At 38.4% G+C, this 23,832-nt stretch overlaps 3 protein-coding genes across 10 annotated transcripts in view; 2 read left to right on the top strand and 1 right to left on the bottom strand.

Moving 5' to 3' along the window:
• Positions 1–7,846, bottom strand: part of LOC133517293 (WD repeat-containing protein 19) — a 35,461-nt gene extending 27,615 nt beyond the window's left edge. Inside the window, 6 exon segments of the mRNA XM_061850534.1 lie at positions 1,071–1,212; positions 2,151–2,289; positions 3,947–4,157; positions 4,919–5,143; positions 7,092–7,249; positions 7,441–7,846. Coding sequence (XP_061706518.1) covers positions 1,071–1,212; positions 2,151–2,289; positions 3,947–4,157; positions 4,919–5,143; positions 7,092–7,249; positions 7,441–7,455 — 890 coding nt within the window. The 5' untranslated portion in view covers positions 7,456–7,846.
• Positions 7,847–8,144: 298 nt separating this feature from the next.
• Positions 8,145–10,337, top strand: LOC133517285 (probable arginine--tRNA ligase, mitochondrial). Of its 4 annotated transcripts, none has more exons than XM_061850525.1 (4): positions 8,145–8,269; positions 8,369–8,436; positions 8,581–9,682; positions 9,766–10,337. In XM_061850525.1, exons 2-4 carry the CDS (start codon positions 8,401–8,403, stop codon positions 10,263–10,265), a joined length of 1,638 nt encoding a protein of 545 aa, XP_061706509.1. In that variant the 5' UTR covers positions 8,145–8,269; positions 8,369–8,400; the 3' UTR covers positions 10,266–10,337. The 4 variants fall into 4 exon arrangements, with proteins under 4 accessions (XP_061706509.1, XP_061706511.1, XP_061706507.1 ...); XM_061850527.1 differs by having other exon boundaries at positions 8,588–9,682; XM_061850523.1 differs by having other exon boundaries at positions 8,199–8,436.
• A 2,266-nt stretch (positions 10,338–12,603) lies between these two features.
• LOC133517284 (CREB-binding protein-like) overlaps positions 12,604–23,832 on the top strand; it is a 41,671-nt gene continuing 30,442 nt past the window's right edge. For 2 of the 5 annotated variants that reach the window (XM_061850518.1, XM_061850519.1), the window contains exons 1-6: positions 12,604–13,171; positions 17,462–17,673; positions 19,681–19,885; positions 20,424–20,581; positions 22,475–22,765; positions 23,092–23,322. In XM_061850518.1, the coding sequence (XP_061706502.1) occupies positions 13,087–13,171; positions 17,462–17,673; positions 19,681–19,885; positions 20,424–20,581; positions 22,475–22,765; positions 23,092–23,322 (1,182 nt within the window). In that variant the 5' untranslated portion in view covers positions 12,604–13,086. Of the gene's footprint in view, positions 13,172–17,461; positions 17,674–19,680; positions 19,886–20,423; positions 20,582–22,474; positions 22,766–23,091; positions 23,323–23,406; positions 23,725–23,832 lie in introns of those variants that run through there. The other 3 variants (XM_061850520.1, XM_061850521.1, XM_061850522.1) reach the window with 3 other exon arrangements.

Below are 23,832 nucleotides of genomic sequence, written 5' to 3' on the forward strand. Positions count from 1 at the left end.
TTGTTGTTTCTACTTTTTATCATTTTTGTTTTTGACATTATTACACAAATTGGCTAAGTCCCACAGTAAGCTCAATAAGGCTTGTGTTAAGGGTACTTAGACAACGATATATATAATATATAAATATTTATAAATACTTAAATACATAGAAAACATCCATGACTCAGGAACTAATATCCATGCTCATCAAACGAATAAATGCCCTTACCAGGATTTGAACCCGGGACCATCAGCTTCGTAGGCAGGGTCACTACCCACTAGGCCAAACCGGTCGTCGTTTGGTGTGACTCGTACATTTAGAGACAGTATACATCTCTAAGAAAGTATCTAATATTTAATTGATACCATATTTGTTGCTTGTAAAAATTTCACACGTAAAAGTGCTCCTGTTTTTATTTGATGAATAAATGTTTGATACAAGGTAAAATGAAGTCTCGGTTACTTTATCTCAAGGACATTACATTCCAACTGGAAGTTGAGTCTTGGGCATTCAGTGGAGCGGCGCGAAATATGACTGTGAATGATAGTACACTCATTTTGCATCTAAAGAGATGCATAGAAAGGTATAGGGTGATTTCTTGAAAGTAACTCAACAGCCCAGCCTAGCACAGCAGCCCAGTCAGTCATTCAATTAAAAGAAGTGCTAAAGCAGATAAAAACATTTTCATCACATCAGCTTGTAAAGAATGGCTCTCTTGACTGTTCAGAAACTGATGAGAAAGTTGCATTTAATCCACAAGTGTGGCAAAGTAATTTGATGCAAATTGTGAGTTATTTCCTTATGTTGGCTGGTAGAATTGACTTTTAAATGATGATTTTGAATGATACATATTTAATAACGTCTCTTTGAATTTGGTTTGGTTAGATTTTTTTTGATGTACGGTTAGTATTTTCGCGCGTTGGTGTGGTGAAAAATTTTGCGCTTCACTCGGTGGCAATTTCTTTTAACCCTCGTGCCTTGAAACCCTCTCAACGTTCAAGATTCCAGATTTTTCGATCCACTCGCTACGCTTTAGCACCAACGCACCAACAGCTCTGTCCCCTTGTAAAACAAATAACTATGAACCCACTGGCTATCGCCACAGGAAGCGGCCTGCCCGTTGAACACGGCGACATCCGTAAGGCTCTCCTTGTGGTTCCTTACTTGGAACAACTCCTCCCCAACTTCTTTGATGTGGGTCGATATGGCTATGACAAATCCTGCGCTGAATCCTGGAGAAAGATACAATAAAACAATGAAGTTAGACAAATTATTGACCTCTCAACTTCCAGCAAAATGTACGTAAGTCCAAGGCGTTTCTGATTAGGCGGGTCCACACAGAGCGATCATACGCGAGAAGCAAGGCCGTTTTGTGCGTGAGGAAATTTCCTCGCGCGTATGCTCGCTCTGTGTGGACCTGCCTATTAAAATGAAGAGTATAAAAAACATACACGTATAGTAGTGTGCAATATAATAGCAGTTTATTTACACAACAGTAACTTGAGTAAATAGGTAATTTTATAAAAATAGGTTAATCCCATTCGTGGTTTATCGTGGGCGGCTTAGGTCACTACGAAAGTTTTAGGATACTAATAAGTTACGAAGTTATTAAAATTTTTTTTTTTACGGTTTCCTAAAACTTTCTCCTTTATCTTCTATACATCGGTACATCCGCCTAAACCATGATTTGTAGCATTCCCGGTAGTTTAGGAGGGTCTTCAAATACCTTATTATATAAATCGTTGTCTATGGTTCAATGTTTTATAATGATATTTAATAAAAAAATGTATTAAGTTCCGTTCTGTTCATAAATTTGGAATATCTCAAATGTTTCCTGGTGACCCACGTATTACTCGTACCAGAGCCTCAAGCAAGCAAACAAACCATCAATTATTTGGTCAAATATCAACAACTAAGTCCGAATGATAGACTATTGAAGATAAAGATAGTTTATTATTCAAGTAGGCATATTACAATGCGCTTATGAACGTCAAATAAAGCTACACCGGCTCTAACCCTACACCTCTGACCCGAGAAGATTTAAATCCCCCCTCAATTGGAGGAGGGTATCCCAATATGGACCGGCAAGAAATTACTTCTACAAGAAAAGTTTCAAATTATCTGGATGAGATGAGTAGAATCAAATAGATTAATTAAAATTCGTTATTACCTATAAGAATATATCCGTCCCCATACCACTGGTAGGCGACAATGGCGCCGTATCGCTGTTGGAACGCTAGTTCTATAGGGTTATCCGGGTTCAGCAGGTTGTACAGGTACAACGTTCGCTTGCCTACTACCAGGCTGATCTGAAATTTAAAAAAACAGTCAAAGGTGCAAGAAAAAAATGTATCCCCTAGTTTGGCAGATGAAATAGTAGACACAGTATACCAAAAGATATCTTATAGCAAGGCCAGATAAGTGGCGTACTAGAAGAGAAGCCTATGCTCAGTAGTGGGCGATAGAAGGCTGATATGATGAAGGCAGATGCCTTGGGTCGTGAAATATATCGTAATAAGATTATAACGATATATTTTACGTACTATTTGACAGAGTCCACACACGAAGCTATAGCAATATATTTTGGTATATTAGTATATCTCATTATTATATGGCTTGGTATATTACGATATATTTTGGTATATTTCGTCTCTCTCACAATGTAGCTGCTAGACAGACAGCGACGAGGTTTATGACGGCTAAAATAGTACATTACGATACAAGTGCGAAAAATAGGAAATTCGAAACGAGTGGCGATAAATTAAAACACGACCGAAGGGAGTGTTTTAAATCGACACGAGTTGCGAATTACCTATTCGCACATGTATCGTACAACGTTTTACAGTACATATGGCCATTTAAATGTTCGACACAGTAACGTAATATGCTAGTTTTCGCACTAATGCTATAAAGTAGCACCATATGTACTGTAATATATATTTTCGTATCGTTGTAGTGTGTGGTGCTTAGCTATACTATAAGATATTTCGTTATCTTACGGAACATTAACAATATACCGGACGGTATACGTAGTAGACGGGCTTTACCGCATAATGTATGGAACTATACAGCGCCACAACCACCAAAGTCATTAAATTTAGTCTCCGGGGTATCATAAACAGTCTTTAGTATTTGCGTCTGTCTTCATGCTATGTAACACTAAGCAGAGTAATGAGGTGGCTACAACGAAGAAATCAACATTTTACTCACTATAATATCGATGTTTCTGGCCTTACATGGCGACCCTGACAACACCTCCGTATTCACAAGGAAAGGTACCCAACTGTCCGGTTCCGATTTGATTCATATTTATATATGTTATAGAGTAGTCTAAAATAACGGACACGTATTTTTTTTTAGCTGCCCAAACTCAACCTATTGGGAGAAATTGTCCTCCGAAGTACTAAAAAGTTACTAAATCTAGAAGACTCCTATAGAAAATTATGCTCGAGCAACTTGCTAGTTAATGGCTTGTTTGAGTATATGTTTGAGAACAGGAAAAAATAATGTACCCGTGTTTTGTTATTTATTTATTTTTTTTATTTTTTTTTATTAATAAATTTAAGTTATATCTGCTTAAACTCAAGTTTTTCATAAAAAAACACCCGTCTTTATGTGTAACTTTAACGATAAGATATTATTAAACTTCGAATGTCGATATTTTTAGGAAAAAATGAGTTTAAGCAGATATAACAAAACACCATTATTTTTTGCTGCTTTCAAACATATACTTAAACCAGCCATTAACTAACAAGTTGCTGGAGCATCACTTTCTATAGGAGTTCGAAGATTTAGTAACTTTTTAGTACTTTGGAGGACAATTTCTCCAATAGGTTGAGTTTGGGCAGCTAAAAAAAATACGTGTCCGTTATTTTAGACTACTCTATAACATATATAAATATGAATCAAATCGGAACCGGACAGTTGGGTACCTTTCCTTGTCAGCCTAACTTTGAATGTAATTACCGTGTTCTCGCCCGGCACGCGCTCGTCGGCCTTCATCTCGGAGCACTGCAGGTCGTTGGGCGTGTCCCGCAGGGAGATGACCCGCAGCGTGTCCCCGTCCGCGTTGTTGATGGACAGGCTCTTGTCCTCCGACGCTAGGACGAGAATGTTGTCCTTGTTCCACGCTGCGCTCGTAATTTTCTTTGTGTGCTTGCCTATGATTGGTATGCGCCTGGAAAATATGTTTTTTTTTATAAATAAATAATTATATCTTTATTTCAAACCCAGAAGTCCATATATGGTTAGTAAAATTAACTTAAAACCTATATTATTCACAAAGGTTATGCTATGCCAATCAGACCTACTTGACATAGGTCAAAGTAGATCTGACCTGCTCCATCCAATGCCACATTATGGGGCAGTTAAATCTGTCCGCAATCACCTTCAGAATGCTGTTTCGACTTTCCCTTATAAATATTATAGGACATTATTACACAAATTGACCAAGTCCCATAGTAAGCTCAATAAGGCTTGTGTTCCGGGTACTTAGACAATGATATATACACATTTATAAATACTTAAATACATAGGAAACATTCATGACTCAGGAACAAATATCTGTGCTCATCACACAAATAAATGCCCTTACTGGGATTCGAACCCGGAACCAGCGGCTTCATAGGCATGGTCCCACTAGGCCAGACAGGTCGTCAAAGTTATTACCGTTTTTAATGGATGAAAATGAGCAGGCGATCTATTGCATCATGGGGACAAAAACTATTTTTTTTTTTTTTTGTATTTTTCCAAAAAATTATTAAAAAGCTCTTGCATTTTAACTAAATTTTCTCATACATTCATTAAGTACCTACAGCATGGCATGGGTGTAAGTTGGTCGCATTTAGACATTTGACCCTTACAAAAATGGGTTATATTGAGAACTATAAAAATAATAAAAACATATGGTAATGAAGAAAAAACAGATAAGAAACTTACTTTGTAGTATGATGATTATACAAAGCGAGATTTCCCTTCTGCGTGCCTATAGCAAGCATTGGTTCACCGTAACCCCAGGCGAGGCAGGAAGGTGCCTCCCGAAGCCCTGTTTCCACGTTCACCCGCTTGTTGGAGTGGCATTCCCAGATTAACACAGAGTTGCTGTTCGGAGTTATTGCTGCTAGGTAGTCACCATCATTGTCCCACTCCATACCAGCACAGAGACTAAATAGAAAAATGGAGATTGTATTCATTTGTATTGAAAATAAGGATATTTGAAAAACACTATCATATTGTATATTTATTAATGTATTAGATATAGTTTTAATACTTATATAAGTAGTATATGTAGGACTTATGTGTTTGTGTTTAATAGTCTCCATATTTAGCTCCTTGCACTAGCTGTATGAGTTCTACAGTTGCTCCTAAAAGTTGTCTGAAAGAGATCGCTTTTTAGCTATAAGACCGCCTGTTGTTACCTGGTTCTATTTTCCTTTAAAATTTATTTGTACTTTTACATGTATGTAAAATGTATAATTGTTGGTGCAATAAAGAATATTCACTTACTTACTTAATATGACAGTTATATATAGGTTACAAATAAAAGGATTACATAGTTAGTTATGCTGGGCATTTTCCACAAATTGACAACCATAGTGCCTATTTTGTGTGAAAGCGAGGTAGCACTACTCTAGCCACCCCAGCTCCTCCACGAAACCTAGCAGTGACTTCAGGTTGCTAATTGCCTCCTTTAGTGTCCACTGAGTCCCTAGGTATTTGTTCTTGTAAACTTCTACCTGCAATCTAGGAGAGTATCTTCCGCTGTTTTCTCTTCTTCCATGCACGCTCTACACATGGGGCTGTCCATTTTACCCATATTATGTAGGTATTTGTTTAATGTGGTATAGTTTACAGTAAATAACCATAAAGTTTGTTTAAAAATATTTAAAAATCATTTTATACCAAAAATGCCTTACATCATTTTGGAATAATACTCTTCAAACTGCTGGATCGATTTTTATCAAACATAGCTAAGAACCACTGCAAGGAAACTCGCTTTCACGGAAAAACACATTGAAATCGATCCGTCCATTGGAGAGCTATGATACCACAGACAGGCAGACAAACATATAACACCCCTCTTTCTGGTCAGAGTTGTTGAGGAATACCAAATGGACATTGAAATTTATATAGAACATTTCTACAAAATATAACAACAACTAGATTATTGGCTCTCTTAGAAACATTCATCTTAAGACAAGAGAAAGCATTAATTGCAATCATATTAAGTATTTAAAATTACATAACATGTACCCTGCAAGGGCGCTGCAATCTTATAACTAAATAACTAGTACAAAGATTTACACACAATCATTTGACAGACAGTACTTAAAAGCTAAGTTATTAAGGTATACCTACTCTTAGCATAGGTATTAATTTAACATTCTATCATCAAAAAACTCCTGCAGTGTATAAAAATATTTGTCTTTTAGATGTATATTAAGCGCTTTAGTACATCATTTTGGATTTTCTATTTCTTTCATGCATATTTTCAAGCATCAATTGGCTTCAGCTATCAATTAACAATTAATGTACAGGGTCAAATGGACCCCATACTGCAGTGCAATAAAGAAATAAATAAAATTAATTGCGAAATTTTAACATTGGTTGTTGTTTAGAATTAGTCTTAAGTTCACTTATAGTTTTTTTAATGTTAGTTCTAAAATTATTTTTAAATTAATTTTAATATGTAGCAAGAACCCCGTCTTCGCAGGTGAAGGCCTCCTCCAGAGTTTTCCACTCATCTCTATCTTGAGCTACTTGCATCCAGTTTTGACCAGCGATATTTTTTATTTCGTCTTCCCATCTAGTAACAGGTTTTCCTATACCCCGTTTTCCTAGTGGCCCTTTCCATGACGTAATTGACGTAACATTTTTGGTCCAACGCTGGTCCGGTATTTGTGATACAAGTGTCACTGCAGCGTAATAAAGTAATAGAAATGTTGCATACATTTTATATTTAGCAGAAGCAAGTTCAATCTTCCTTCTCCTTAAAGTTATACCCCATGTTAGTTTTTACCCCTATTTCCTATAAAACTATTATTATTCAATATTACTAAAATTCAAATTACTTACAACAAAATTAATACATTTATAATTTGTTGAAATATACCCTTGTAACTTCATGCGTTCCATCAGCTGCCCGCTGCGGTCATGTATGGCCACCGTAGCATCCGTCCCCGTAGTCGCCAGCAGAGACCGGCCTTCGCCTTTCTGCCACGAGAAGTACAACTCGCCCAGCCCATGGGGCTGTTCTATCGTATATAATAGCTGGAAACAATTGGTACTTGATCATTCGATTATTGTAAAACTATAATTCCTAGATGTTCTGCACACATTATGGATGGAAAATCTAATACATAATTAATTATGTTTTAAGTGGTATTACTATTGATCATAATAAGTTTGAACATTTAACTATAACGTTAAAACTGTGCATTAGATATTTAAATACTACTAACCTTTGGAGCAGTCATTTTTTTACCCGTTCTAGATAATATTTATTTTAGCTTAGTTTAATTCATACTTTGAATAAAATAATAACTTTTATCACAAAAACTTCGAATGTTTGGACCAAACTATTAATAAACTAAACAACTGTCAAACGGTCAGTGTTGTAGCCGTCCGCTGCTAAGCAACGATGACAGGAGGCCTACCGCGAAAACCGTTATTCGCCAATTGCGCTGATCTTTCTCGTTTACTCTCTCTAAGACGTCATTAGAGTGACAGAGAAAAATACCCGCAATTGACGAACTTCGATTTTCGCGGCAGGCCCCCTGATACTTCTAAGGAGATCAACATTTCATAAAAACATTATTTTAATTTTACTTCTAGTATAACCACTCACTTGTAGTGGATGTGCTACAACGAAAAAAAAGCCACTTTGCCGTATACATATCTACATCGAGGATGTTTGGTACACAGGTACTTCAGACCAAAACATTTAATTTCTACTAGTTCCTAAAAATCCCAAAAAAAAAAGGAGTAATGACGTCATCTAATATTTGTATGAGATTTGATTTTGTTTTTTTTTCAAAACCTATCGTGTGGGGTAGATACAAAATTTAAAGACCTAAGACGTGAACAGTAAGTAGCGTTTTTAAGCATGACTCAAATCATCGGATCTATCAGCCACGATGACAGCGTGACAGTGACAGCTTGGTAAACTAAGTAATATAGAAATGTTATCTTTACATTTTATCTAGTGAATTTGTACTAAAGTCAACTTTCTCTACCAGTGTTAATGATTAATATGCAATAGCAAAACAGATATTGATAACCTTACTGCTGGTTTAGACATATAATTATTATAAAATAACATTTGTTATTACTTTAATGCCTTTTTTTCAAAAACTATTTAGTAATTCAAAAAATATTTAATCATTTCAGCATTAAGGTGTATAAAATCGTCAACTTTTGAAATGAGTACAAAATTAAGATGTCTTCTATTGGAGAAGGTAAAATGATACTGATTTTTTGGTTTATGCTATTATTATAGAATTGTCGCAGAGAACTACACATTATATTATTACGCTTCTTAAGTCAGTCAGAAAATGCCTAAATACCATATATTCTATCAATTTTATACAAAATGTTTTTAGTTCACAGACAGACTCAACAAGAACTTAATGTCAAGGAATGTGAAAAATATGCAGGTAACATACAGACATAACGAAAACAATTTCCTTGTAAAACTGCCAATCCAAGAAGCAACAGCTGCTGAACTGACTGATGATAAATACACATTCAACAAATCTGAATATATCCAACTGTATGTCAGCCGAGATGATTTTATTCAGTCCATAATTGAAGGAATAATATCTAAAGACATACAACATGATAACAAACCAAAGAAAGTAGTTTTAGATTTCAGTTCTCCGAATATCGCAAAACCATTCCATGTTGGACATCTAAGATCCACTATTATTGGCAATTTTATTGCAAACATCAATAAATACTACAATAATGATGTCACTAGAATAAACTACTTGGGTGACTGGGGCACGCAATTTGGTTTACTGCAGTATGGCCTCAAAGCAAGAAAACTAAACTTAGATGATATTAAAGAAAAACCAATAGAGAAATTGTTTGAAGCGTATGTGTATGCTAATAAATTAGCTGCCACAGATGAGAATGTGCGGGAAGAGGCTAGACGTTATTTCACTAACATTGAACAAGGACATGAAGACTTGGGAAATTGGAAGAAAATTAGGGAAGTCACAGTTCAGGAATTAGAGAAAGTTTATCAAAGATTGGGTGTACAATTTGATGACTATCTCTGGGAATCCGACTATAATGCCAAGGCTATTAAAGGCATAATGGAAACTTTGGAAAAACTGAACATTCTTCATACTGATGATGAAGGCAAAAAGGTTGCCATGGTTAATAATAAGAATGTAACTGTATTAAAAAGCGACAATTCAACTCTATACATGTCCAGAGATATTGCGGGGCTACTACACCGATACATCAAATACAAATTCAATGAAATGTTGTACATAGTAGACAACGCACAGACAGATCATTTCACTACACTATTTGAAATAGTGAAACAAATTAATAGTGACCTAGTAAATGGTTGCAAGCATGTTAAGTTCGGCAGAATAAAGGGTATGAGCACTAGATCAGGCAATGTGGTATTTTTAGGTAGCATTCTAGATGAAGCTAAGAACAAGATGTATGAACAACAGAAGGAATCAAAAAGTAATTGATTGTGCTCAGACAGATTTATATTTAAATAATTTCTTATTATTTTTTCAATTACTACATTCAAGTTTCTTTTCCAGACACAAGGACTGCAGCATTGAATGACGAAACATGTGACATTCTTGGTACTACAGCAGTAGTTATCAATGATTTGAAACAAAAGAGACTGAGAGATTACACTTTCGATTGGGACAGAGCGCTACAGAGTGAAGGAGACAGTGGTATCAAACTGCAGTACCTTCACTGTCGACTTTGGAGCTTGGAACAAAACTGCGGTATAGCGATACCAGAGACATGCGAGCCGCGTCTCATATCCGAACAAATAATAGGTGACGTTGTGGCAGAGCTGGCGAAATTCGAAACTGTTCTAAATAGGTCGTATACGGAATATGAGGCGTGTGTCATTGTGAGCTACCTGTTTCGCTTGGCGCGACATGTAAATAGAATGTTTAACGAGCTGAAAGTGAGGAATGTTGATGCCGACGTGGCTGCGCAAAGGCTTCTCGTTTTTCATTCTGCGCGATTAGTTGTTAAGACTGGCTTGGAGATTCTTGGGGTCAAGCCATTACATGAAATGTAGCTGTGATTTGTTTTGCAAGTATCTTTAGTTAGGATATTTATTTAGTAAAGTTATTAAAGCTGTAAAAAACAATTTAGCATTTTATATTACTTCCTTGGATACCAAATTCCTTATATCTATTCGACTAGTAAAGTTTCTGATTGTTTTATAATTTATTAAAAAAACTATTAATTTTTCCTACATATATTGTTTCCCGCGCACGCGCAAGGAACGGATGGAGATGTATCGGTAGTGTAGAAGGTAACAACCATAGACAATGAAAGGTAGAAGTAATAAAAGTTCCGAAAACAAAAAGGTTTTATTTTACCTAGTCGTTGTGGAATCAAGTGCCAATTACATCCACACTTTTTCAGGCCTAACCGCGAAAATCGAAGTTCGTCAATGGCGGGCATTTTTCTCTGGAATAATGTATAAAAATGGTTCATATGCAAAAATATCGAACATTGAACATTTTTGGCAATTAGGGATAAAGTATGTTTTACATGTCAAATATTGTAAATGATGTGCTCATATTTGGTGAATCGGAAAAATACTCTTGCTCGGGCCCGACATTGGGCCATAAGTGCCAATTACATCCACCCTTCCCGATTTCGGGCCCGAAATTAGTCCCAATGACGTGACTGATAATTGTTTTCTGTTTCACGGAATATCAGAACGTGGTTAACAATATTTGAAATGCAAAAAATACTTTGTCTCTTTGCCAAAAATGCTCAATATTTGATATTTTTGCATATGAACTATTTTTTTTTACATTTGAAATATTGTTACCAATGAGCTGATATTTGGTGAAACGAAAGAATACTCTTGCTCGGGCCCGACGTCGGACCTGATGTCAGGCCTGATAAAGTGTGGATGTAATTGGCACTTAATTGGCTAATAATCAAAGAGTAAAGTAAGTATATCCATAATTCATAATAATTAAGAAATAAGGCCAGTCCAGACGGGCTAATTAAATCAATTTTAGATTTATGGTGATATTAAAGCGCTCTTAATTAAAAATAATTTCCCCAAACGCGCATACTAGCGTCACAAATTGGTGTTCATGCGTTAGCACTTCCATTTTATCAGTCATACAATCTATATAATAAATTGGAATCGACAGACCAAATTTGTGTTTGCGTCCGCACGACCTAATGGGATTTGATCAGACAATTTAATAAGATTGGCGAAAAATTGTTTCCGCCCGGACTTCCCTTTTCTTATACCTTTTCCTTATAATTGTTTAATTTGATCTGTTTTTTCTAGGACACACTGTACAATGTGCTTGTGCACGTATAGTGGAGCCGTTAACCACGTATAGTACGATGAATTTTATCGACAAATCACCCCACATACCTGTGTTTTTTCGCAACCATTTTAAAAATGCAGCCCTTAAAAGTTTTATGGCGCCAAACACTTATTTTTTAAATGTGCGATAGGTAAATGGATAGATAATGGTACAGTCAGCGTCAAATACTTTGTAGCAGTCAAAGTGGCCAAATAGTTCGGTACACCATACTAAATGTATGGTGTATCGAACTATTTGGTTACTTTGGTTGCTACAAAGTATTTGAAGCTGACTGTACATTAATGAAGTGCAGTCGTGTTTGGCATCATCAAACTTTGAATGGGTGCATTTTTAAAATAGTTGAGAAAAAACATAGGTATGGGGGGTGATTTGTCGATAAAATTCATCATGTTTTACGTGGTTAACGGCTCCACTATACGTGCACAAACACACTGTATAATGTGAATAATTAAATAAATACATATACGAAGTATAACTATATTTATTCGAATATTCATATTATAGTATAGCCTCATACTGACTATATGAAGCCTTATTTTATTTGACTGGATATTTTCGCGTATTATCAGGAATCCTCTCAATTTTTACTACCATTAGTACCATTTAATATTTACTACATACTTGATTGAGTCCATTTGTGATTCCTGTGCCTAAAAAAAAAAAATGTCTGTGGTAACCTCTAGACAAGTAGACACGTCGTATTGATGATGACCACTCCCAATGTGGCGGGAAATTTTAAATGGCCTTACCTTGTTCGTCAAATAACAACTTTTACAATATTTAGAGAGAAACCATAGCCTACACATATTACTTTAAATTGAAATAATATACTTTATGTTAATAATTATAATAATGTCCACATTTTCTTTAATGTTTATGTAATTTTTAAGTTTTATATCTTCGTATTTCTTCGGGAAACTTCGGATTTGGACGCGGTGACGTCAGAATAATCGGACCGATCCTGCGTCAAATCTTCACTTCCGGCAGTCACGTGGTACGCATTAGCCAATCATAGCGCGTATTCGCTTTGTAGGCCGACATTTTCTGACAAGCGTAGAAAAAGTTTTCATCAACAGCCGCCATTTTGCGCTGGAGAGACTGAGAAGAATTTCGGAATTTGTCGTGTAAATTTTCTGTTTTTTCTTACATCATTTTATCATAAACTATACCATTCCGTGCATTTTAAAGTGTTAAGTGAAATCGTGTTGTTGGATCGCTAAAATAAGTTCTATAAAGTGGCAAAAATCTGGTGATATTGTTTTCATTCATTGTGCTAGTTCCGACGGAAGATGGTGAGAGGGTCTGTGTAGCTCTTCGATTCGGAGCTTTGTAATGGCGAATACTTAGTGAGAATTTGTAATATGTGCCTTCAATGGTGCGAAGGACATCGAACGATCGGGATGTGGGTGAATTACATTATAATGGATGACAAATCGCTTTAAAATGTTATTTCTTGAAAATATAAGACATAAAAGTGTTCTTTGAATCGGCGGGCCGAATATTGACGACGGCTTACGTTTAGTAAACAGAGCCATGGCCGATCATCATGTGGATGAACCGCCGAACAAGCGGGCTAAAATGATCCGGGACCCTTTTCAGGGTCCCTCGGACGCCGCAGGTGAGTACTTTAATGTTTTAAATCAGTTTACCAAGGGTTGAAATACACTTCTGTCATGAAAATCTTGCCGTGAATTTTGACATTTTGTCTGCGCTCTTGTTAGCGCCTCGCAGCGCAAGTTGCGTCGTATTTATCGTTCTACAGTTTATAAAGCGAGGAATTGCGTTGCTTTATTATTCCGGATACTATTTTATTTTAATCGACTATCATTTTTGTGATATTTCTGACTTAAATAACATAAATGTTTGCACCCTTACAATGTAGAGAAAAGTGGAATTAATCAAATTCTGGGCAGTTCGTAGCAAATTTTATGATATATGACGAATTTAAATAATGTTTTTCATGATATATAACAACTTCAGGGCCACTGAATCGACCACTTCTGTGTTTTTATTTATTTTTCAAGTTACATGTTTTTCTGATTCAAACTTTTCAATGTGATACTTAAAGTAATATATGTTTTTGTATGAGAAACTAACCATAATTTATTTACTTGTAGCTTGATGTATATGAGAAAACCATAGTTTTTACTATTCTATTTCATAACATTGAAATTTTTGGCTGACCTACATAATTGTATATAAGCTACTTTCATGAGGCACTGTGTATCTGCCTAAATTGACCATATTTTTAGAAACACTACTGTAAAGCAAAATGATTTTAACTCATGTTTTATCACATAACCTTAGTTAAACATGCTGTCAACTTTATTGTTTAGTAAACTATCTAACATAGTTTTTATTTATATTTACATCCAAAACAAAATTTGGTTGCTAGTAAACATTATAGGAAGTGCAATTTACCAAACCTTTATTATGTTTATATTTCTAATACAAAATTATAACAAAAATATTTTTCATAAATATCATTTTTGACACCATTGAAGTGCAATCAGTATTCAATAAAATGTAAAGTTAAGCCTTGTTTCTGTAATGACAAATATTCATTATTTAAATGCTTAGTTTGTGAAACAAGTACAATATTATTGATAAAAACTGTAATTTAACCAAAATCTAGTGAATTGGGATCTTACCCCAATCAGTAAAATAGTCTTATTTTATTTTACTTGATATAAACATTACCTTCTCAGATTCAAAATGGTACAATTTTTCTTTCTTAAATTTGAAATTCCAATTTACTGTGTGGTTTATTTAATTACATTGAATGGTAGTTCTTGCTTGTGTATTCAAGTTATATCCTTTTGTATTTATCAGATTATTAAGAAAATAGGGTATTTGACTGTATTTAAAATATTTATTTCACACCATGCACAAAATAAAGCACCACAACATTAAAAGAGAAACATCTGGTTTTAAGTACTATTTCTATTTTATAATTCATATAGTACTATAAAAAGTAAGTAACTAGACCGTGATAGCATTTTCTAGTGTTTCCTATAAATTCCATAGTAGCAAATCATACTGACAGTTCGAAAAAAGATGATTTGATTAGTAGTCAAATACTCTATTGGATAAGGAAATTAAGCTGTTGTCTTATCCTTTTTTTTTTAATCTTTCATTTCACTAAGTAAGGTTTATAAATTACTTATTTGGGGCATTTTGATCTTATTGGCATCTTAGTCCATTCCAAAATCTTTTGTTATGTAAAATGAATAATATCTAAATTAAGTACAGATGTCAACAGATGATCACATTTATATGTGATTGCTAGGCATCTGAGTTTTTATTGCACGGAAAGATTAAAGTGAGCTATGGAGTTGATATTAGCAATAAAATTAAGATCATACTTATTCCGTAATTTCCCTCTGAAATGCCTTTATAAACATCCTAAGCATGCACTTCTAAGTAATTAAATATTTAAATTATAAACAAACATAATTATTATGATATAATAATTTCAATGTCTGAGAGACCGAGCTTTGCTTGGAAGCGTTTACCCAGAGATAAGACCTAACTAGATCGATTGTTCACCCCTGAAAACCCCCATATAGCAAATTTAATCTAAATTGTTAGGGCCGCTTCCGAGATCTCAGATGTAAATAACTGGGTCCACACAGCGAGCATACGCGCGAGGCACTTTCCTCACGCACAAACCGGCCAGTGTAGACGTGCCCCGGCCGCATGCGTTTTCCTCGCCTGAGGCACGTCTACACTGGCCGGTTTGTGCATGAGGAAATTGCCTTGTGGGTATGCTCGCTCTGTGTGGACCTGGCTAATAATATATATAGACAAGAATTGCTTGCTTTAAGGTATAAGATATTTCTTGCTGTATTTCGACTTAATCACCTAGGTTAACATACTATATAGATATATATTGATGCATTGCTCTCATAAAAAATTATTATGAACGTATTAAAATTACAATTTGCCACAATTTCTATGAGACAAGCTTTTCAAATAATAAATGTGTTTCCACAAAAGCATTGCAGTGCAAAATATGTTAATATTACTGAGTGAGTACGAGGATGAGTATGACTTTCATTTTAATGTTAATATCGACTTCATAGCCCACTATAATCTTACAGTGTGATGAAAGCTCTGATGTGTAGTAATTGCGATAAAAACTTTATAAAAAGAGTTTGAAAGGATTCATCTTTAATAAGACTCAGTATAAAAATTGTGTAAATTTTTTTAATGTTAAATAAGTGTATTATTTACACAATAAGCGGTTTACTAACATTTACTCATATATTCAACTGAAAAAGATGGGACTCGATGTTAGAGAGTCAGACCAAGGTAAGTTGGCAGCGATTTGACAGCCCAGACAGTGCAAGTGTTATTTTAAATGTCAAACTTCTATGAAATTATGGCATTTACTTAACACATTCACAGGCTGGGCTATCAAAATCACTGCTGACTTAGCTTGGTCTGACTCTAGTTGAATATATTTTATAATACTTACTTTGTTATGTATTTGATAAATTTTAATGTTTGATGGGTGTAGATTCATTATATTACAAGGCCATAATTTATTATATTCATAAAATAAAAAATACTTAAGGACTAAAAATAAACTATCAATAAACTTATCTATAAAGATTATATAGTAGATTCATTTGAAATGATTTAACCCTTCATTCTTCAGGTGCCACAGTGGGCCATATAAATGAATCAAATTTGTATTTAAAAGATTAACTCGAGTTATCATCCCTACACGTTAGCATGTTCATATTATATCCTGAGGTCGAAAGGACAGGTTGGGAGGCTTTTAAAGAAAGAGAGCCGATAATCTTATTTAAAATGAATATGTACATAGTTGTTTTTTGCTGTCACAGATAAAAGTATGATTATTACATCAATAAATTGTAAAGCTAGGGCCAAATTAAATTTATTTTCACATTCAATGCTCAGAAATCATGTTGCTTTTTCCTTTTCCTTAGGTTCTTATCCCTCATTAATTACACAGATTATTGTATAGACTTGACAATAAATTTGAGACAAGTCCTTAAAAACATGTAATCTGATTAAAAAGGAATATGCCATAATATTACTTCATAGCTATAAAATCGGCTATCTGCATTCTTCGTAGGCACTTCATTTGACAGAGTAAAGATAGCTGCAAAAAGATACCAACCAAGCCAAGGAGAATAATTTGAGGTTAACAACAGATCCTCAGTAATCACAGTAGGCTATCACTGAGAGATCTAATAAACATTATAAAACATACCAAATTGTACCACTGAATCAAAATAATAAAATGACTAATATAAAAATCTATTATTTTCGTAACTGGATTTAGAAGGTAAACCTTCTTTAATAACCACCAAGTAGTAAGTGACTGACGGGCCTTCAAATAATGAATAAAGAATCTAGCTCCCCTCTTCCACCTGTGCAATTTTTACTGAGGGTCGGGTTTTACTACCCAAAGTCACTTACAGTGCAAAGCGTCCAAACTAGGTATTTTTATACTAAATTAGGCGAGTCCACACAGAACGAGCTACCTCGCGAAGAAATTGCCGGGCAAAGCAGCTTAGTAGGCGGATCCACACAGAGCAAACATACGCGTGAGGCAATTTCCTCGCGCACAAACCGTCTAGTGTAGACGTGCCTCAGCCGAGGCGGCGTGCGCGTTTTCCTCGTCTGAGCGTGCCGCACGTCTACACTGGCCGTTTGTGCGCGAAGAAATTGCCTCGGGCGTATGCTCGCTTTGTGTGGACCCATCTATAGACACTAGAATCTAAAGTAAAATTTAGATAATTTATAATAGGTACATACTACGATGATATTGATGATCTTTCGTTGCACCCTTATTACACTTTTTGTTCTCTAATTCACTTAGACAGCTTAATCAATGACCATAATGAAATATACACTGTCTACCTCATTCCAGATGGGTTTTCGAACCTTGACATGTTCGACCTCGAGAACAACCTCCCAGACGAGCTCATGGGGGGCTCGTGGGGCGAACAGACCGGCGTGCCGGGCCCCAAGCCCCCCGCGCAGGGTCCAGGGCCCGGGGGGCAGATGGCCCCACAGCAGCTCAACGGAGACGATCCCACTGCTGCGATGCAGCGGCAAGTTCACAATCACCTTATACAACAAGTGAGTATCTGGAGCTGATGGCACTAAGTCGCCCAGATCTGGCGAATGCTATTAGGGAACCACTCTCAAATTGCACGCGCGTCTCAAGCTGAGACGCGCAAAATTCAGGATGAGCAGTTAGCGATCCTTTCGCAAATAGTTCGCGAATAGCGCGCCAGCGTGTTCGTCATATCTGGACGCACTTATTTAAAATGAACGTATTTTTTAATCCTGTTTTTTTTTCTTCAATATATGATATCTATTTGAGTTTAATTCTGTACGTTTAATAGCGCTTTGTAGTCGTCACAAAATCCAAAGTAGATTTCTCTGACAACACTCCCTAAACAAGTTTACTTCTTGTCAAGATGCAAATAAATAAATATTTTATTTAATGTTATTACTTAAAGCCTTATTTTTACGCTTGTTCAACTATTCAAAAGTCAATATAATTTTCAATAGAATAATAGGGGTGCTATAATTGTGTTAGGCTAGCGCTCCATTATCAACATAATTGATGGTCAACACGGCCTCCATCAAGTTAATGAAATTATGTTGACAAATTCCGTTATACACAAATACATGTTTTTTTTTAAACATGGACTTATCGCATATATTTATCGATTTGGAGGAGCCGCCATTACCCATGGTCTCTGACTGACGGACCGGGTGTAGATTTTTACATATAGCTGTGCGAATTCCTCGAAATACCCACACTTGGTCTGTATTATTTAGTGCACACTAGGATGGAAGCTTAACGCACACGGGGCGGTAGCATGCGGACGCGTGACCAAGCGGGCGCGGCCCGCGACGCAGTGTGAATGCTCGGCGGCGGGTCCAACTTAAGTCAATTCAATTCAATTTATTTATTTAGTCTTTATTAAGGTTCATTTTAGTTGTAATAAAATACAACGTAAATGAAACGCGCGTTCGCGCCCGACCAGCGCATGTTTGCTGTGTGTGTACTTGTTGACAAACGTACGAAACGTCACAAAAAAAGCTACCGTTTGACGCGGGCGCATGCGCACACGCACGCCCGCACACGACCGGTCCCGCGCCCGACCCGTGCCCGCGGCCTGTGTGGATGATGTTCATATAAAACTAGCTGAAGAGACCCGCCGCGGGCCCGCTTGGTCACGCCCCCGACCCGCGCTCGCCTTGTGTGTGGGTTAAGCTTGATACTTGATTTACATAATGAGTATCTGTTTGTTACAATAATGTCATTATGAAAATTGTTGATTACAAACTTACATACAGCGCTAGCGGTGAACGGTGGTTGTCTAAACGGTGGTTAGTGATTTATTTGAAATAAAATGATATGAAACTTGACTGTCTAAGGTCTATACGACAGCGGGCAGCGAGGCGTCGAGCGGAAGTTTATTATTAGGGGGTCATCGACGGTTTTAGAAAGAGACGGTTGTATCGCTTAGAAATTCAACGAAGCGCTGCAGGTGCAGTGGGTCCAGCTAAAGTCGTTCAAAATCGTTGCGATTTGTCAGATATTAAGGTTGCCAAAAAATATGAATAGCAATCTTGAAGCCTTTCTCTAACTTTATCGTTTCGAATCTTAATTAAATAATCTATAGAAAAAATCAATCGAACCATTAAAATTTTATAACTAGTTTTGTGAAAATTGCTTCTAAAAATGCGTAATGTTATTTTTTATTGAAATCATTAATCAATCCGTTTTTTTTTTTGTTAAAAATAACATTTCAATGACAATGATATCCGCTATCCCAGGCACGCACGGCCGTCCGCTCAGTGCTGAGCGAGGTTTGAAGAACGATCTAAACCCACTGCACCATAAGGCCTTGACGCACGCCACCGGCGGGGCGGCGAGCGGCAAATTAAGGCCGTTCAAAAATTTGGTCGAGCGCAACGTATGAATGGCCTTGATTTGGCGCTTGCCGCTCCGCTGGTCGCGTGCGTCCAGGCCGCGGCCTACCATTTGATCGCTGTACAGTGTACAATGTGTAAAATGTCCCTTCATTTATTCCAAAATTTGTACTAATCGTATTTTCTCGTGTGCTGGTTTTTTCACAGGGCAAGGCTGGCTTAGTTGGCCACAACAACCCGCTTGGATTGGGTAGTTTAGGCAGCAAGAGTCCAAATTTACAGTCTCCTCCCAACGTTTCCGTGTCGAAGGACATGATGGGTGGCATGCACCCGCAACTAATGCCAAATACAAGTCATCCAAATCAACTACATTCGACTATGCCGATGAACTCTATTCAAGGTAAGTATTTTGATATTTTTTTAGCTTAGTGGCCTTAATTTCCAATTCTGTTTTGAGTTAAGAGGGACCTTTAATAATTTGCTGATTCTGGATACCTCAATAGGGAAAGGTCCAGCACTAACTAACGCGTGATAGTAACTGGATGTGAGCAAATATGCCCTTTCTAATCAGAATTGATAAAAATGCTGATTGACACAATTACTATCCGCTCTTAAGGCTTAGTTGGACTGCAGCGCAGCGGGGCTGTAGTGTGGCGTGAGCGCGTCGCGATGATGCGGGGGTGCGCGGTGCGTCGGCGGGGGGGGGGGGGGGGGGGGGACCGGCGCGCTGTGTCCAAGCGAGGAAATCGCGCGTTATCGCCGCTGCAGTGTGAGGGGTTTTACTTGGAATACAGTAATATATTTGGCCACTTTGGTCGTAACAATTTTTTTGATGCTGACCGACAACACTAACTGAACGTAACGCCCTTTGTGGCAGATGTTTCTCCTTAGCAAAATAAATAAAACATGTTGCATCACATATTTTTTGACATTTTTAGGTGGTATGGTGGCAAATGTAGGAGGCAATATGATAGTGACTAATAGTAATATGACCGGTGCTGGGATGCTCGGGAGCGGCATCATCAACAACGTCAACAAACAGCTCCCGCTCATGGGCAATAACCATCACGGGCCGCAGCACCATCCACACGCACAGGTATGTCGAATGATCTATACACACACAATTTAGACCAGGGCACACCGGCTGCGCGTGCGTACTCTAAAATGTTTGAACCGTGCACGCACACGTCACGCAAGCGGTGTGCCGTCTCTCATGGGATCTATATATTACAACGCAGACGTGCACGCATCCGGTGTGCACTGGCGTTAAGACTTATCAGAGGACTACGGAACGGATGCTTCGTGCTGACGCTGACTGTCATACATTGGTTAAGAGGGGCAGGAAAGCCAGGAAATTAGAAGGAAATAAAAGACATTGGGGCCACGCGGAACTTGCGACGGAAGATATGGTCTTCGTCGTCACGTCCCAGTTCGTCCGTCTAGCTATTTTATACTTTACCACAATGCGAAATCTAATAAAATAAGTACTCGCATTACGTTAATGTACCCTTTGTGATTCTGGATACGACAGTAACAACATAGTTCCTCAGTCATTTTCCATAGCGAGTTATCTGATCGTTTTTGTCTTCGATTATGGGAATTTTACCTCACGCTTTTAGGAAATAGCAATTCCTGGTGCTTTATAAAATTCTTTAAAAAATGTATGTACATATATTGGTGGAGGGTAGAGTCAAGTCTTCGCGCGCCCTCTGGCGCCGGCAATGTTGTAACGTTTCCTCAATCCGGTAATCAACCTATCGAACGCACGGTCTTCTCCATTTCATCCCATCCCCCAATAGGATAAATTTAAATATGTAACAATCATTAAGGGATATTTAAAAAAAATGCTGTATGGATATTATGATTGTACGTTTAATGTCTATCGTGCAATTTACGCCTCGGCCGATACACTCGACGCTGACGTCGATCGCTTAAGGCCCAGTAAGTTTGTATTCTTCTCTCACTCTCACTGAGCGTAAGCGTGGTGGAAGTGCGTGCCCGGGAGATTTTGCTTTACATTTAAATAAGAATTAATACCTCCCTACCTACATCTTAAAACATTATTATTGGAATACTTAAGTATTAGCAAATTCAAATTTGAATAACGTTACAAAACTATATTTACATTACATGCCGCGTTTGCATTTAGCGTTTAATCTGATGTTGTGTGTTAAGAGACGATGAATATCGGAAAGTGATACTGTCGCGCATCGCGTCGAGTTCGTGGTACAGGCCATTTATCATTCGTCTGTCAAATTTAGCGACTAGTGTTATTCGTTCTGCAACATATATTAATAATCGATATCGGACAGTCAAATGATATTAACTATTAAACAATCAATTTGACTAATTTTAGTAGTTATTCATTCGTCTATCTTTATCATTCGTCTGTCAGGAAATCGATGTCATTAGGCGGCCGCACACAGAGCGAACAGCCTCGCGAGGAAATTTCTTCGCGCGGCTAACGCCCGGCCTCGCGAGGCCGTGTGCTCGTGTAACTTTGGCCTCAGCACGTTTGTCTCACTTGATCCAATTTGTTCGGCAAGATGGCTTACTAGGCACGTTTACACTGGCCGTTTTGTGTGCGAGGAAATTGCCTATTCATGTCAATCGATTTTGGATTATGGGCGTGGTTCGCGGGGGAGCGGGGAGTGGGCGAGCGAGACCGCAGATATAAAATCTATGAGTGAGACAGTTGAATCTTAACGGGGTGGAAGGGCATCGGTGTCTTTCAATCAGTTTGGATTTCCTATTACTAAATTTCGGATGTGACGTCGCAGTAGGTGGTAAAATTTCGGCATGCTTGGTTTCAATACAAATCGCGATATTTGATTCATCTAGTGTATCTGTTATATCTGTGTACTGCACCTTGAATTAAAACAAATGGTCGGCGTCAGCATGGAGCTCGCGTTCCGGGGCCCTCGGATGAGCCCCACTAAACTTGACGAAAGTTTAAATCGGCTAGCATTGATAGTTTTGTCTCCGTCAGGCGATGGGCAACGGCCCGCTAGGCGGGCGCGTGAACGCCCTGGCGCCGGCGATGCGCGGTGCGCTGCCGCACCACGCCCGAATGTCAGCGCCGAGCGGCGGGCACCCTATCGCGCCGTACCACCCCGCGTACGGCACGTCGCCCGGCGCGCCCGGCGTGCAGCCGCAGCGGCCGCAGGGGCTGCGGTTCGGCGCGCCCGAGCAGCAGGGCGGCCAGGCGCCGCAGGCCGTGCCCCCCGCGCCCAGCCCGCAGACCCCCGGCGCGCCGGCCGGCGGGCAGAGCCAGCCGCAGGTATGTCTACTACTCGACTTTGGTCACGTTGGCATTTATGATGAAAATTACATTGTTTAATACCGTAATCAAAACGAGATGCACATTTTTTTGTCATAACGCTTTATTCAGGTGTAGTCAACAGATGAAACCATTGTACCGTTATCGACAAAATAAGGAGCATTGCGAGGCATAGAGGCCACACAAGACTAATTTATATTAGCTCCGTCCAGCAGTGGATTTCTCAACTGGTGGATGATGAATGAGACGAAAATTTTCACCATATTTTATTCATGATTAATCGGCCCTATCTCCACACTTCGATATACTAATCAATTTTATTACAGGCCGCCACACAAGGCGCGGCGCCGCCCGGCCCCGGCGGCCCCCAACAGGCGCCCTCGGGCTCCATCGCGGACCCAGAGAAGCGCAAGCTCATCCAGCAACAATTGGTGCTGCTGCTGCACGCGCACAAGTGCCAGCGGCGGGAGTCGCAGAACAACGGCGAGATCTGGCAGTGCACGCTCCCCCACTGCAAGACCATGAAGGGCGTGCTCAACCATATGATGTCCTGTCAGGTGAGTATCTGAGGGAACCGTGTTACAGATGGTGTCAGCGGCGGAAATAGCAGAACAACGGCGAGATGTGGCAGTGCACGCTTCTTCACTGCAAGACCATGAAGGGTGTGCTCAACCATATGATGTCCTGTCAGGTGAGTATCTGAGGAAACCGTGTTACAGATGTTGTCAGCGGCGGGAGTCGCAGAACAACGGCGAGATCTGGCAGTGTACGCTCCCCCACTACAAGACCATGAAGGGCGTGCTCAACCATATGATGTCCTGTCAGGTGAGTATCTGAGGGAACAGTGTTACAAATGGTGTCAGCGGCGGGAGTCGCAGAACAACGGCGAGATCTGGCAGTGCACGCTCCCCCACTGCAAGACCATGAAGGGTGTGCTCAACCATATGATGTCCTGTCAGGTTAGTATCTGAGAGAACAGTGTTATAAATGGTGTCCGCGGCGGAAGTAGCAGAACAACGGCGACATCTGGCAGTGCATGCTCCCCCACTGCAAGATCATGAACAGTG

The sequence above is a fragment of the Cydia pomonella genome, chromosome 4 (assembly GCF_033807575.1).
Source record: "Cydia pomonella isolate Wapato2018A chromosome 4, ilCydPomo1, whole genome shotgun sequence".
NCBI classification, from domain to species: domain Eukaryota; kingdom Metazoa; phylum Arthropoda; class Insecta; order Lepidoptera; family Tortricidae; genus Cydia; species Cydia pomonella.